The sequence below is a fragment of the Aethalodelphis obliquidens genome, unplaced genomic scaffold (assembly GCF_003676395.1).
Source record: "Aethalodelphis obliquidens isolate GAN/ISIS:26980383/991018 unplaced genomic scaffold, ASM367639v1 scaffold30, whole genome shotgun sequence".
NCBI lineage: Eukaryota > Metazoa > Chordata > Mammalia > Artiodactyla > Delphinidae > Aethalodelphis > Aethalodelphis obliquidens.
This window is the reverse complement of record NW_020837974.1, coordinates 84,129-96,250: the sequence shown is the minus strand read 5'-3', so window position 1 is coordinate 96,250 and position 12,122 is coordinate 84,129. Positions and strand designations below refer to the sequence as shown.

The window sequence follows — 12,122 nt, the reverse complement described above, 5'->3', positions numbered from 1 at the left end:
ACCACAGCTTATTAAAGAATAGATAACCTGAATAGCCCTACCTCTGTTAAGTAAATCAAGTTAGTAGCTAAAACCCTTCCCTCACAGAAAACTCATGTGGCTTCACTGGTGAATTGGACTAAAATTTCAATTCTACACCAATTCTCCATGAAATTGAGGAGGTGGGAATATTTTCAAACTCATCCTACAAGATCAGATCAGCATTACCTTGAAACCAAAGCCAGACCATGTCCTTAGAGGAAAAGTGCAGCCCAATTTCTCTTATGAACATAGAGATTAAAAGTCTAAACAAAAAAATCAAATTGAATCCAATACATATAAAAAGAAAAATATATAATGACCAGTGGAGTTCATCCCAGGAATGCAGGGAAGATTTAACATTTGCAGTCAATGCAATCAACCATATTAACAACATAAATTTGACGAAATCCAATATCCATTCCCAGTAAGACCTTTCAGCAAACTAGGGAAAAAAAGGAACTTCCTCAACCTGATAAACAACATCTATTTACAAAATAAATGTAAATAAATTTACAGCTGGGTTCACACATCACAGTGGAAGGTGGAATTCTTTCCCCTCAAGGATACCCACTCGTGCCACTTCCATTCAATGTTGCACTGGAGGTTCTACCCTGTGCAAAAGAGCAAGGAAATAAGGCGCATCCAGATTGCAAGCCACGAGACAAAACTCATAATTTATTCACCAAAGACATGGCCATCCACGCGGAAAATCTCATGGAAACTACAAAAAGCTAGCGAGTGAGTTTAGCAAGGTTTTGGAATTCAAGATCAATGTACAGGAATTAATTGTGCTCCTGCCGACAAGCAACCAGACCTTTAAAAATACAATTCACAGTAGTATCAAAAATATGAACTACTTAAGATGTCGATTTTCCCGCAATTGATCTATGGCTTCAACACTATACTAATCCCTCCCAGCAGGTTTCTCGTAGCAATTCACAAACTGATTCTAAAATTTATTTGGCATTTCAAAGGCTCTAGAATAGCCCAACCAACTTTGAAAAAGAAAAGCAAAGTTGTGAGACTAACACTCCACACCTTCCATACGTATTTTAAAGCTATAGCCATAGATACAGTGTGGTATTTGTGCCGAATAGACATAGACGAGCAGATCAATGGAACAGAACGAGAGTTTAGAAAGAGACCCATACACGGACAGCTGACTTCCAACAGAGACATCAAAATAATCCCACAGGGAGAGGGAATTAATGGTGCTGAAATGACCCTATGGGGAAAATAAACTTTAACGCATTCCTGATGCCATACCCAAAGCTTTATTCAAGAAGGAGCGTATAACTATGTGTAAAGTATAATACTGTGAGCTTCCAGACCAAAGTGTAATATAAGACGTTTATAACCTGGGGTTACAGGATGGGCAGTGGGGAAGGTTCCTGGATGAGGCAGCCTGGGCACAAGCATGAGTTAGCAAGGCTGAGAGCAAAGGCGCCCAAGGGGAGGGCCTGACGTTTGGCCCTTCACGGGGAGCGGAGAGCCGGGCAGCCAGGCGCACTCAGCTCGGAAGCTGGCCCTCGGCTCTGGGTGGGCGGGCAGGACGCGGTCATGGTCTCGAGGCAGAGAGAGGGGAAGGGGCCTCTTTTGTTTACTGCAGTTGTAGAAATGCTAAAAAATGAAGAATTATTTTTTTTAAATGGAGTAACTGGCCAAACAGGGCTGTGAGTTTTAAGAGTAGTTTTAATGCTTACATTTAACAATGTTAAATACCGACTGCAAAGCATCATCTCATTTGGAGATGATATAGAAAGTGTACCTGCAGCCCTTTGCAGATGTAAGGCCTGGAGCCCCGACATCCCGCCACGGCTCAGGCCCTGTGCTCGATCCTGCCTGTCAGAGGCTGCCTGGAGGCCCTGGGGAGGGTCTTGGCCCCATTTGGAGCGTCCTGCGTGAGGCTGGCAGCCACAGGCAGACAGAAGGCACTGGGGCCTCGACCGAGCGGGGCAGGAAACAGGCTGCGTGGGGAGGTCTTGCGGAGGAAGGCGTCTGCTGAGCTTTCTGTCAGGCTCCTCAGGGACGATCCCAGGATGCACGTGCTCTCGGGCCATTTGGAAAGTTCTCGTGGCCTGACCCCGTGTTTGTGACGCGTCCTGGATGTCCTCAGCACCAGCAGACCCGCGCCTGAGCGCTGGGCACACGCTCCCGCCTGGGAGGCAGCAGAGACTTGCGTCTGGAGTGAGGGGCCATCAGTCTGGGGATGTTGCGGACGTGATTCTTCTGAGGTTCCGTGAGCAAGCGCCCAGCGCTTGGTCCTGCTCCAAGTTACGCCCCCACCAGGGTTCCAAGGCATCTGGCGTTTCCTTTTGATTTGTGCACTAACCTTTACAACCATCAGCTCTGATCATGTTCAGCAGCTGTGGCTGCCCCTCCTCTGAGAGCACGTCTCACCTCGTCCCGCTGAGCGGCTCCAGCAAATGGGGCTCACCACGGAGACCCCAGTGGGACCCCCACCAGCCACCCCACAGAGGAGCTGGTCCTGCAAGACCTGGGGAGCTCCCAGGCACCTTTGCTTTGCATACACGTTTCTCGGCACAAAAAGGACCGGAAAGGATGTTGATGTGACACACACGCACGAGTGTACACCGGTATGTGCACACACTTTTGTGTGCACACCCATCTGAGCACACTCGCAGGTGTATGCTCTGCTCAACCATGTGCACACACAATGTACACTCATTCACACCCACACGTGCACACTCACCAGGGCTCACAGAAGCACAGCTGGGAAACACACACACATGGCCCGTGCACGCCCAGCGTTCAGATACACACAGAGCACCCCAGGTGGGGAACCCTCTCTGCTCCCAGTGGCCAGGGCCCAGGGCAGACAGGACTTCCCATCACACCTGGTGGACGCAGCGATCCCACTGACGGTGCCCTTGGCCTGGACCATTATCTGAGGGAGGCGACGTGCTGAGCCCCTGACCTGCCCCCGCAAATTGCACCAGGCCTTCCTCCCGTGTCCCTCCTCCGGCTGAAATGCCAGGCTCCCTGCGTGTGGATGGAGTCCAGGCTCCAGTGCCCCAGAACCAGTGGCATGGCCTCCTCAGGCTTCTCGCGGGGAGCAGACCCTCCTGTCCCCGTCACCTGAGTGAGGCTCTGTAATCCAGGATGCCCGTAGTGGGTGGGGCGGGGGCAGGCGGTGTCACCCTCAGGAGCCTGGCCTCTCGCGCCTCGGGCTTTGCTGTGCCCGCCACGTCTCCCGCACCGAGAGGCCCCGGGACTTGCGGTCTGTGGCTCCCCATCTACATTTGAAGAGATGGAGACGGGTATGAAGCAATTAATGGCAGGAGTGGTTACGGATCCCCTCACCCTCTGGAGCCCAGTGCTTTTCGTGGGCGTCTGAAGAGACAGCTGGTCTGAACTCTCTCTTCTTGCCCCCAGTTCAGGGACGAACAGTGTGGTCTCTTGGATCGTGGGGCCCTGGGCTTGGCAGGGCGGGGGGCACACATCGGCTGCCCCAGTGGACGGCGGGCTCCTGGGTGAGAAGTGTGGACGGAAAACCACCACCTGATGGGCAACAGGGTGAGGGCCGGGCAGGAGCCCGGGAAGGGAGCGCCCGTCCTCCCACCTCCCCACTCGCATCCCGCACAGAGCCAAGCAAAGTCGGACGGGGAGCTCCAAAGTTCCCACCCCATTTCCGCTTTTTGAAAACGGCACAGCCGCGCAACCTCTCTCAGTTTATTATAAATCTAATACTGTGAGTTTCAGCTGAGTGAACTCACGTCTCGTTTGGACTCTGGGCCTGAAGTCACCTAAAGCTGGGGAAACGTAATTGCACAGCCGCACGTGAGGACAGTTAATTTGTCCTCAGCGGCAGCCTGACGAGCTGTGTCTTCGGTTCTGGGGAACCGGCTTCTCCAGAAAGGCAAGGCCCATTTACATAAGATGCGCTTGGTATTTTTAATGGGATGAAAACAGCAGTTTTGCAAATGTTTATGGACTGTTAATTTGTCCTTCCTGGGTTCCTCCTGAAGCCACGCCTGGGGGCCTCACACCAGGCTGGCCCCGTGATGGGGGCGAGGGCAGTGCTGGCGCCCCCTGGCGGGGGGCGGAAAGTTGGTTTGCTCGGGGCGGGTAGTGCTGGCGCCCCCTGGCGGGGGACGGAAGGTTGGTCTGCTCGGGGCCACGCCCTCGAAGTCCCAGATTCGGGTCCCTGGCACTTGCTCAGGGCTCGAACGCTAGTGGACGCAGTGAGTGGCTGGAGGGGCCCGGAGTGTGGTTACCTCTAACCTCCTGGCCAGAGGGCGTTACCTCCTCCTCAGCCAGGCATCCTGGGCACTTGGAGTGGGGAGGGGGGGCCCAGGACCTGCCCCCCTGAACCTCAGTTTCCCCATCTGTGAAATAGAGCTGTGGGTCTGCCTGTCCCTGCTCACAGGGCTGCTGGAGCTGGCAGGACAAGGCCACTCGTGTTTACATGTAGGCTTGGCAGTCGAGGGCCCTGGAGAGGAGAGCCACCCCTGTGGGGTGGCCCTGTGGGGATGAGGGGATGCCGCCAGAGGGGGCATCCACCCTCCCCTTGGTTGTCATTACCCTGTCCTCCCCTCACCCCTGCAGCACCCAGCTTGGGTGGAGGCCGCTCGCTCGGCCGGCTGCTCTGAACAGGGACACCCCACGGTCCGTGGGCGGGAGGCCGCACAGCCCGGGAACCTACTCTGCACAGTGGCAGTTCGCACGCGTCGCCCACACGCGGGCCCCTGACTTCGCTAATGGAAACCTGGTGATCCATGACGCGTGTGGCAGACATCTGCTTGGGGTAATGTGCTGGTGATGTACGTATCGGTGGTCAATCAGCGGATTTGCAAGAGAGGCATAAAGTGTTTAATTATGCTGGTGGAGGCGACATTTGAATAGGTCAGGCCAGCCCTCGCCCCGCTGTGTTGTTGGGGATTAAATGCCATTCACTCTGAGGGCTGGGAGGCTTTCTGAAGTCGCAAGGTGTCACACGCTGGCAAATTGAAAATGTCCCTTTGCTTCTAAAAACGTGATTGATATCCTTTGCAAAACAAATGCTACACCTCACAGTACACAGGTCTCGCGGCCCGCTGCCGCCCCGTGGCTGCGGCCGCCGTGGGCCTTTGCCCAGGAACGTGTGCAGGGAGGCCGACCCAAGGCCTCCTTTCTCTCCAAGGCTGGTGCGTCCTGCTCAGGGCAAAGGGTCTTTCCATCTCCGTGAGGCTTGATCACCGGAACGAAACTCAGGAAGAGAACTCGAAAGATAAAGTGAAAGGTTATTTGCTCAGTTGGTAGCAGAAAAATATATCTTCAGATACTCTATATGCCGTATACTTGTGTATAGAACCACCTGTATCCTGTCACCATCTGAATTACACCTGGTATAATTTAAAATGATGCTTTCGGCACAACTGACAAGGGGGTATAAGTAAGAGGAATGAGACAGACATAACACATGCCCACGAGGCACATGCATGCACACATGCATGTGACCACGGCATGGAGGAAGCCGTATGTTAGCAGCCTGACCCCGGAGTCACACGCCTGCGTCCTGGACCTGGGCCTGCTGTGCCGCAGGTCCCCGATTTGTAAATGGGATGAGGGGAACAGGGCTGGGGTGCTGGCCAGTGGACAGTTGGCACTGGGGGCTCAGCACTGTGCCTGGCCAGCCCTGAGAGCCCACAGACACTGGCTGCTTCCCCAGCAAAGAGTTCTGGCCGTGGGTGTTTGCGAAGGCGCAGTGATCTCCACGTTACAGACCCTGATCCTCTCCCACTGACAGAGGCTGCCTTTGGCGGCCTGGCCAGGCCGAGAGGACGCTGGCGGAGCGAGGGAGCACATCACCGCCAGTGCCCATCTCTGGAGTCAGGGCTCGGCACCTCACACGAGTAACCCCCCTCTTCTCAAAACCACCCAGAAGGAACACGTGGGGTTTCTATTCACAGGGCCAGTGAAGGAAGGAATTCTGTGATTTAATGAAATGCCCAGCCTTCTCTGAATCAGCGTGTATTTTGCGTGATTCGGCCTGTCTAGCTGCTGCCTACCTTCATCTACCCCCAGCCCCAGTTTCTCCGAGTCCAATAGAGCAAGACTATAGTTCCCAGTCGAGACAGCCGGCCTCCTTGGGTGTGTTTTTGCCGTTTACAAAATTAGCCAATCATTGTCACCTAGTGGATCAGATTAGGTGTAATCCATACTAATGTTCAAATTAAGTCATGGAAAGCAATTAACTCTGCAAAAAAGGACTGGTGAAAAATGATAAGGTTGGTCAAATAGTTTCACTGCGCATAATTGTGTTTTTTAAATGCCCATCTCTACACGGTAATTAAATCATTTCCATTTCAGATGGGTGCACCCACCTCCATTGCTTGTAATTGTGCAGTCCCTAACCATACACCTCACAGTGTAGCAGGAATTTACCAGCCGCCTGCCTCGGAATGTCTGCTTTCTCGGGAAACCAGCTGGATGGAACATGCCAGAACAGGGCTTACTCCGTGCTCAGAAGAATCAAGAAAAGTGCGCTTTGCCCCCATGCTGTCCCAGATTTGGACCTCCCTCCCTTCGCCCTCCCACCCTTCCTTCCTTCCTTCTTTCGTTTATAAAAAAAGTACACAGAAGTTTTAAAACAATCATCAAATATTCTGCCCACAACACGAGATGCATTTGTCACTTCCAATCACATTACCCATAACAGGGACACAGTCAAAAACCTTGGGCAACATTCACGGGATTGATTAATAGCTCACTCGACCATCTGCACTGTATTATTATTGCTTTCAGCTCTAAAGGAAGATGCCCACCAGCTTCACTGACTGGACACTTAGCTCATCGGCAGCTTCGTGCGCATCCGTCTATGAAGCAAACGCTCCAGCGTGACCTTGACTCTAAGTGAATGTGACCCTGAACCCACGTTCTTCGTCCTCAAGCAGGATCACCCGGTGAGTCTAGAGCAAACCCTTAAGTCGACAAACGGGAACCCGATGGGTTTCATCTGAAGGGATAAAGCCACAATATGGAAATGAGTGCCTTTCATCAGATCGCCTTCTTTCCCTCCAGCCTAGGCTGGTTTCAGCGTTGAGCCTGAGTCTGTGGAAGTTTGTGGGATGTGGCAGAACCTCACTTCTCCACTTGAGGTGGGCCAAAACCACTCAGAAGACCCCAGACTGATTGGCTGCCAGCCCCGGAAGGCGGAGGAGCCTCAGCCCCTCTCACATCGTCCAAAGGTGAAGATTCATTTGCTGGGCCTCCAGCCGGGGGTATCTGCCCTCCTGCGCGTAGGGCGACCTGAGCCCGGGAAAGGGGTCGGGGGTGGAGAGGATGTAGTCGATGCTGAACTTGATGTCCCTGTGTGCCTCCCTCCCCAGGGCGGCGGGGCTGGCTGGGATTGGGGCCTCGCGGCGGGGGACGGGGTTCCCCCTCGCAGTGGCCGGCTCAGGGGGACCCCGGGGCGCTTCCGCTTCTGCCGCGCGCGTCCCCCTCGCCTCCTCGAGTTTGGGGCCGCGCCGCCGCCGCCTCCGCCTGTAGTTGCCGTTCTCGAAAAGGTCCAGTAGCGACTCGCAGCCGCCGGCGAAGGTCCAGTAGTTGCCTTTGCCTTTCTCGTGGCCGTGGGTCCGCGGCACCTGTGCGAGCGAGGGGCTCAGCGCCCGGCTGGCTCCCAGGTGCGACCCGCCCGCCGCGAGCGCTCACTTAGGGCCGCTTAGGGTGAGCCCTGGGCAGCCCTGGAACGACGCGCCCGGACCTGGGGCTTGGGGGTGTCGCCCGGTGAGCCGGTACACCCCCGCTCCCCCCGCCAATCAGGGATGACGTGGTCCAGGTGTCGCAAGACCTGGGACCCTCAGGGGCCGCTCGGGGGCGGGGGAGGGAAGGGGCTCACCTTGACGAAGCAGCTGTTGCGGGACAGGTTGTGGCGGATGGAGTTCTGCCAGGCGCGCTGGTTGGCGCGGTAATAGGGGAACTTGTGCATGATGAAGTCGTAGATGCCCGACAGGGTCACCTTGCCTGTCGGGCTCTGCTGAATGGCCATGGCGATCAGCGCGATGTAGCTGCAAACAGGGGCGCTCAGGCCAGGCGGGCGCCGGAGGGGGGACCCCGGAGCGAGTCTGGAGCCTCCCCCGCCTGCCCTTCCCGGCCGGACCCGCTCTGCTCTGCCTTCCCCCAGCGCGCTGAGAACTCCCAGCGCCGCTCTGCGCAGACCCCAGAAGCTCTGCCTCACACCTGGGGGTTCCCCGGGGAGGGTGGAGAACCTTCTCGGCTACCTCCAGACGTGCGGACGAGAAGAGACCCCTCCCTCATCCCAGGCGCGTCTTGGCCCCCTCGCGGAGGAAGGCCGATGTCCCCTGCGGCCCCGCCCCGGCTCCGCGGTCACCTGTACGCCGGCCTCGTGAGCCGCTTCTCCTCGTCCGAGCTGCCCGCGGGGTAGTCGTCGGCGTCGTAATTGAAGCAATTGTAGGGATACTGAGAGCTGTCAAACATCGTGGTGCGCCGGACGCCTGCGGGGCCGCCGCTGCTGCCGCCTCCTCCGCGCCGCCCGCCGGCGCTCCAGGTCTGCGCGGAGGTTCTCGCTGGCGCGGCGCAGCAGCGTCTGAACTGCCGGCTGCTCTCCTCCTGAGCTGGGAACCCGGGTTTCTGGGGTCCCCCCGCCCGCCCCCACCCCGTCCTCTCGCATCCAATCCCGGAGCGGGGGAGGCCCCAGTCACCGGTAGAGCGTCCGAGGGGAGCGGAGCGGGCTCGCGGTGGGCCTCTGACCGGCGGCAGGAGGAGGGAGCCGCGCGCTGGGTGGACCGACGGGCGGGGCGCCCACCGTCACCACTCTGGCCTGATGCACCTCGCGCTTCCCGCGCCGGCCCCAGACTTCAGGGCAGAGCTCGCTGGGTCCCCCAAGCCTGGGCGCACCCCGAGACATGTAGGTTCTTCCCTGGCTCCTGGATCCCCATAGTGGGCTCCTGCGCTGCCAGGAGCCAGGCCACAGAGAGGGCGGGGGCTATCGCCCCTCCCCACCAGGCTCTGCACCTCCGGCCTGCAGCCCCAGAGCAGCAGTGGTCCAGGGTGTGTCCTGCCTGGACACTGGATCAGAGCCAGGCCAGAGACACAGGGTCCAACACATCCTCCAGCGCCCTGTGTCCCTGACGCACTGTCTCTCACTGTCCCCTCCTCCAGGGGCCCGGTGCGGGGCTCTGAGCCCAGTGACCACCTGCCCTGTACCCGGCACCTGCGGCCTGGGGTGAAGAGCTTGCTCTTCTCATCAGCCAAGCCGCTGCGTCACCGGCCCCTTCTGGGGGGAGTGGGCCGCTGGTGGGCGCACGTGGGAGAGAAGACGGGGAGGACGCTTTAGGAAGAAGTGAGGTGGGATCTTAAGGGGGCCCCTTTGTTTCAAGTTGGATGTCCACCCAAAGGCATTTCCGTGAATAATCTGCAAAATTCCAGCCATGAGACTCCAGACTGTGAGTCTGCCCAAGGCCAGGACACCTGGATCGTCTTCCAGAAGACTTCGCCTTCAAAGCTGCACCTGTAGCTCTGAAATGACCTGTGCTCAGTCCAGCCCATTGGCCCAGGAGGGCCTGCTGCTGCCCACCTTGCTGAAGAAGAGTGGTCGCCTGCTGGGGTGGGGCGTGTCCAGGACCTGGGGCCACCGGGGCAGCTACACCAGCGCCCTTCCTGCTCTGGCTCCTGTCCGGGTGGGATCTGAGGTGCACTCGGGCTCAGATGCATTCATTGGCTCCAGCTTCCTCTCTGCCAGGTGTCAAAATTTAAAATGCTGGAACGTGGGAACGTAAACCGGTACAGCCTTTGGGAAAACATTTTGGTTGTTTCTTTAAAAACTAAACTTGCAACTACCATGTGACCCAGCAGTTGCACTCTTGGGCGCTTATCCCAAGTGAAGACTCAACTTCACACAAGCACTTGTGACACGTGTTCATAGTGGCTTTATTCCTCTTTTCCCCAAACTGGAATCAGCCCAGATGTCCTTCAACAGGGAAGCATTGGACAAGCTGCGGTCCAGCCACATCACGAACACCACCAGCAGCACAGAGGGACCAGCGGCTGATATAGCTGAGACCTGGGTGAAGCTCTGACAGAGGCAGGTCTGCACAGTGAAAGTAGCAGGACTCCTACCCTCACAGCAGTAAAACCAGAGCTCTGCACAGTCATGACTCTACTTGAATCTGTCAGAGAACTAAGGTTTCAGGGCAACCGGCTCAAGCCCAGGGGAACAGGCCCGGCAGAGGAGAGCGGGTCTGAACGCCCACTTACCTGCAGCAGGTGGGGGGACAGGATGGTGAGTTGCTGAAGCCATGCGAGTGCTGGCGGGAGAGCCCAGAGCCCTGGACAGGACAGGTGGAAGCACGTTCTGCTCTCTCGTGGACCGGCTCTCTCGCGGATCTCACTGGATGCACGGGAGGAAGAGAGAGAGCAGGGGACCGCCTGGAAAGGTCTCCTGCGGGCCAGGCCTGGGGGTGTGGAATCGCACAGCTCCCTCCCAGAACAAAACAGAGTCTGCCCAGGGAAGGTGGCAGCCAGCTGTCGCCCTGTCCCAGAGGTGCTGCAGGTCCTGAGACAGGGAGGGGCCTCTGAAGCATTGAAGAGCGGATGGTGGAGGAAACAGCTCCATTTGTTCACTGGTTTAATTGAATAGAAAATGAAGTCTGGTGGGTTAGAAAACCTTCCGAACGTGTTTTGGTTTCTCAGGCTTCTGAAGCCTGCTTGACTTACTTCTGAAAATAACATTAATTTGGGGCCCGGCAGTGAGAAGGAAGGTTTCTCTGGTCTTTAAGCCAAAAATTCCCTCCCAATACCACTAATACTGGCGGCACCAGCTGCAGTCATAGGCCAGCAGTGTTCTAAGGTTCTTTTCGCTTTTTATGCTCACTCACTTCTCAGGGCCATCCTGTGAGTCAGGCCTTTTGTTTAGTCCCCTTTACCCGGACGGAGAGGGCAAACAGCTCACCCGAAATCACAGCACTCGTGTGGGGTAGAGCAGGATTTGAACCCAGGCCCTTCAGGAAAGGATGTGACGGCAGTTCCAGGGCTCGGGAGGTGGCCTGCGGGAGCTTGCACGCCTGTCCACTGGGAGGCCTATACGCAAACGTGGGAGACCAGCCAGAGGGGGCTGCAGCCTCTTTGGGGACAGTCCTGGACCCCAGCAGCCCTCACCCAGCATGTCTGATGCAGAAACATCACAAACGGTACAAGAGGAGGGTGTGGGGGAAGACGGGACTCACGTGATCGCTATAGTGTCTTATAAGTTACTCATACGCTTTTTTTTTGTTACATCTTTATTGGTGTATAATTGCTTTACAATGGTGTGTTAGTTTCTGCTTTATAGCAAAGTGAATCAGTTAGACATATACATATGTCCCCATGTCTCTTGCCTCTTGCGTCTCCCTCCCTCCCAACTCACACGCTTTTGTGTTTTGTAGTTAAAAGCTGTGTTTGTTACAGAAAGTTTATAAAGTAGAGAAAGGTGAAAAAATAAAAATCCTCACACGTGGCAGCTCTCCCCCTTCATAATAGGTCCAGAGAGAGGGGCAGGAGCCCAGGGTGTCCTGTAGACCAGGTTTGGCCGTGACCGGCTACCACTCACGTATCCTATTGGCCTCAAAGAGAATTTGGGCACCAGGCGGCGGGGGCTCACCCGACGTGAATAGCAGGAGGTGTGGACCCTTGGGGGCCTGCCTGGGGGCTGCTACCACACACGGGGAATTGGGAACCCTCGACCCCAACGGCGGGACTGCGTGGGGTCTGCAGAGGTTCAGAAAGGCTGGAACGATGGACCGGGCCAGCCTGGATGCAGGGCCGGGAGGGCTGTGCCTCTGTGGAAGCTGACCGTTTCCGTGTCAGGGGAGCAGGCCAGGGCGGAGGGGGCCGAACCAGGCAGAGCTGCCGGCCCGTACGTGCTGGAGCTGTGCTCCTTTTTGTCCTCACGTGGCTCCCAGTCTAGTGAGAAGTGGACACTGGCCAGATGACCTCAGAAACACATGATCTGACATGGGGGGGGGGCGTCCATGGGAGAATGCACTTCAGTCACCCAGGCTAAAGGCTAGGAAACCTTCCAGGATGAGATGTTTCTGCAGCACTTGGAATAAGAATGAATGAAATAAGGGTGGAGCGGGGGGGCAGACAGCTCCAGGGTGGAA

The 12,122-nt window shown here is 56.5% G+C and overlaps 1 protein-coding gene across 1 annotated transcript; it reads right to left on the bottom strand.

Annotated features, from left to right (window-relative positions):
• Positions 1 to 7,196: 7,196 nt before the first annotated feature.
• FOXL3 (forkhead box L3) lies at positions 7,197 to 8,460 on the bottom strand. Its single transcript, XM_027125496.1, has 3 exons — positions 8,354 to 8,460; positions 7,862 to 8,030; positions 7,197 to 7,607 (listed from the first exon to the last, which is right to left on the bottom strand). The coding sequence occupies exons 1-3, from the start codon at positions 8,458 to 8,460 to the stop codon at positions 7,197 to 7,199; spliced, it is 687 nt and encodes a 228-aa protein (XP_026981297.1).
• Between the last annotated feature and the right edge of the window lie 3,662 nt (positions 8,461 to 12,122).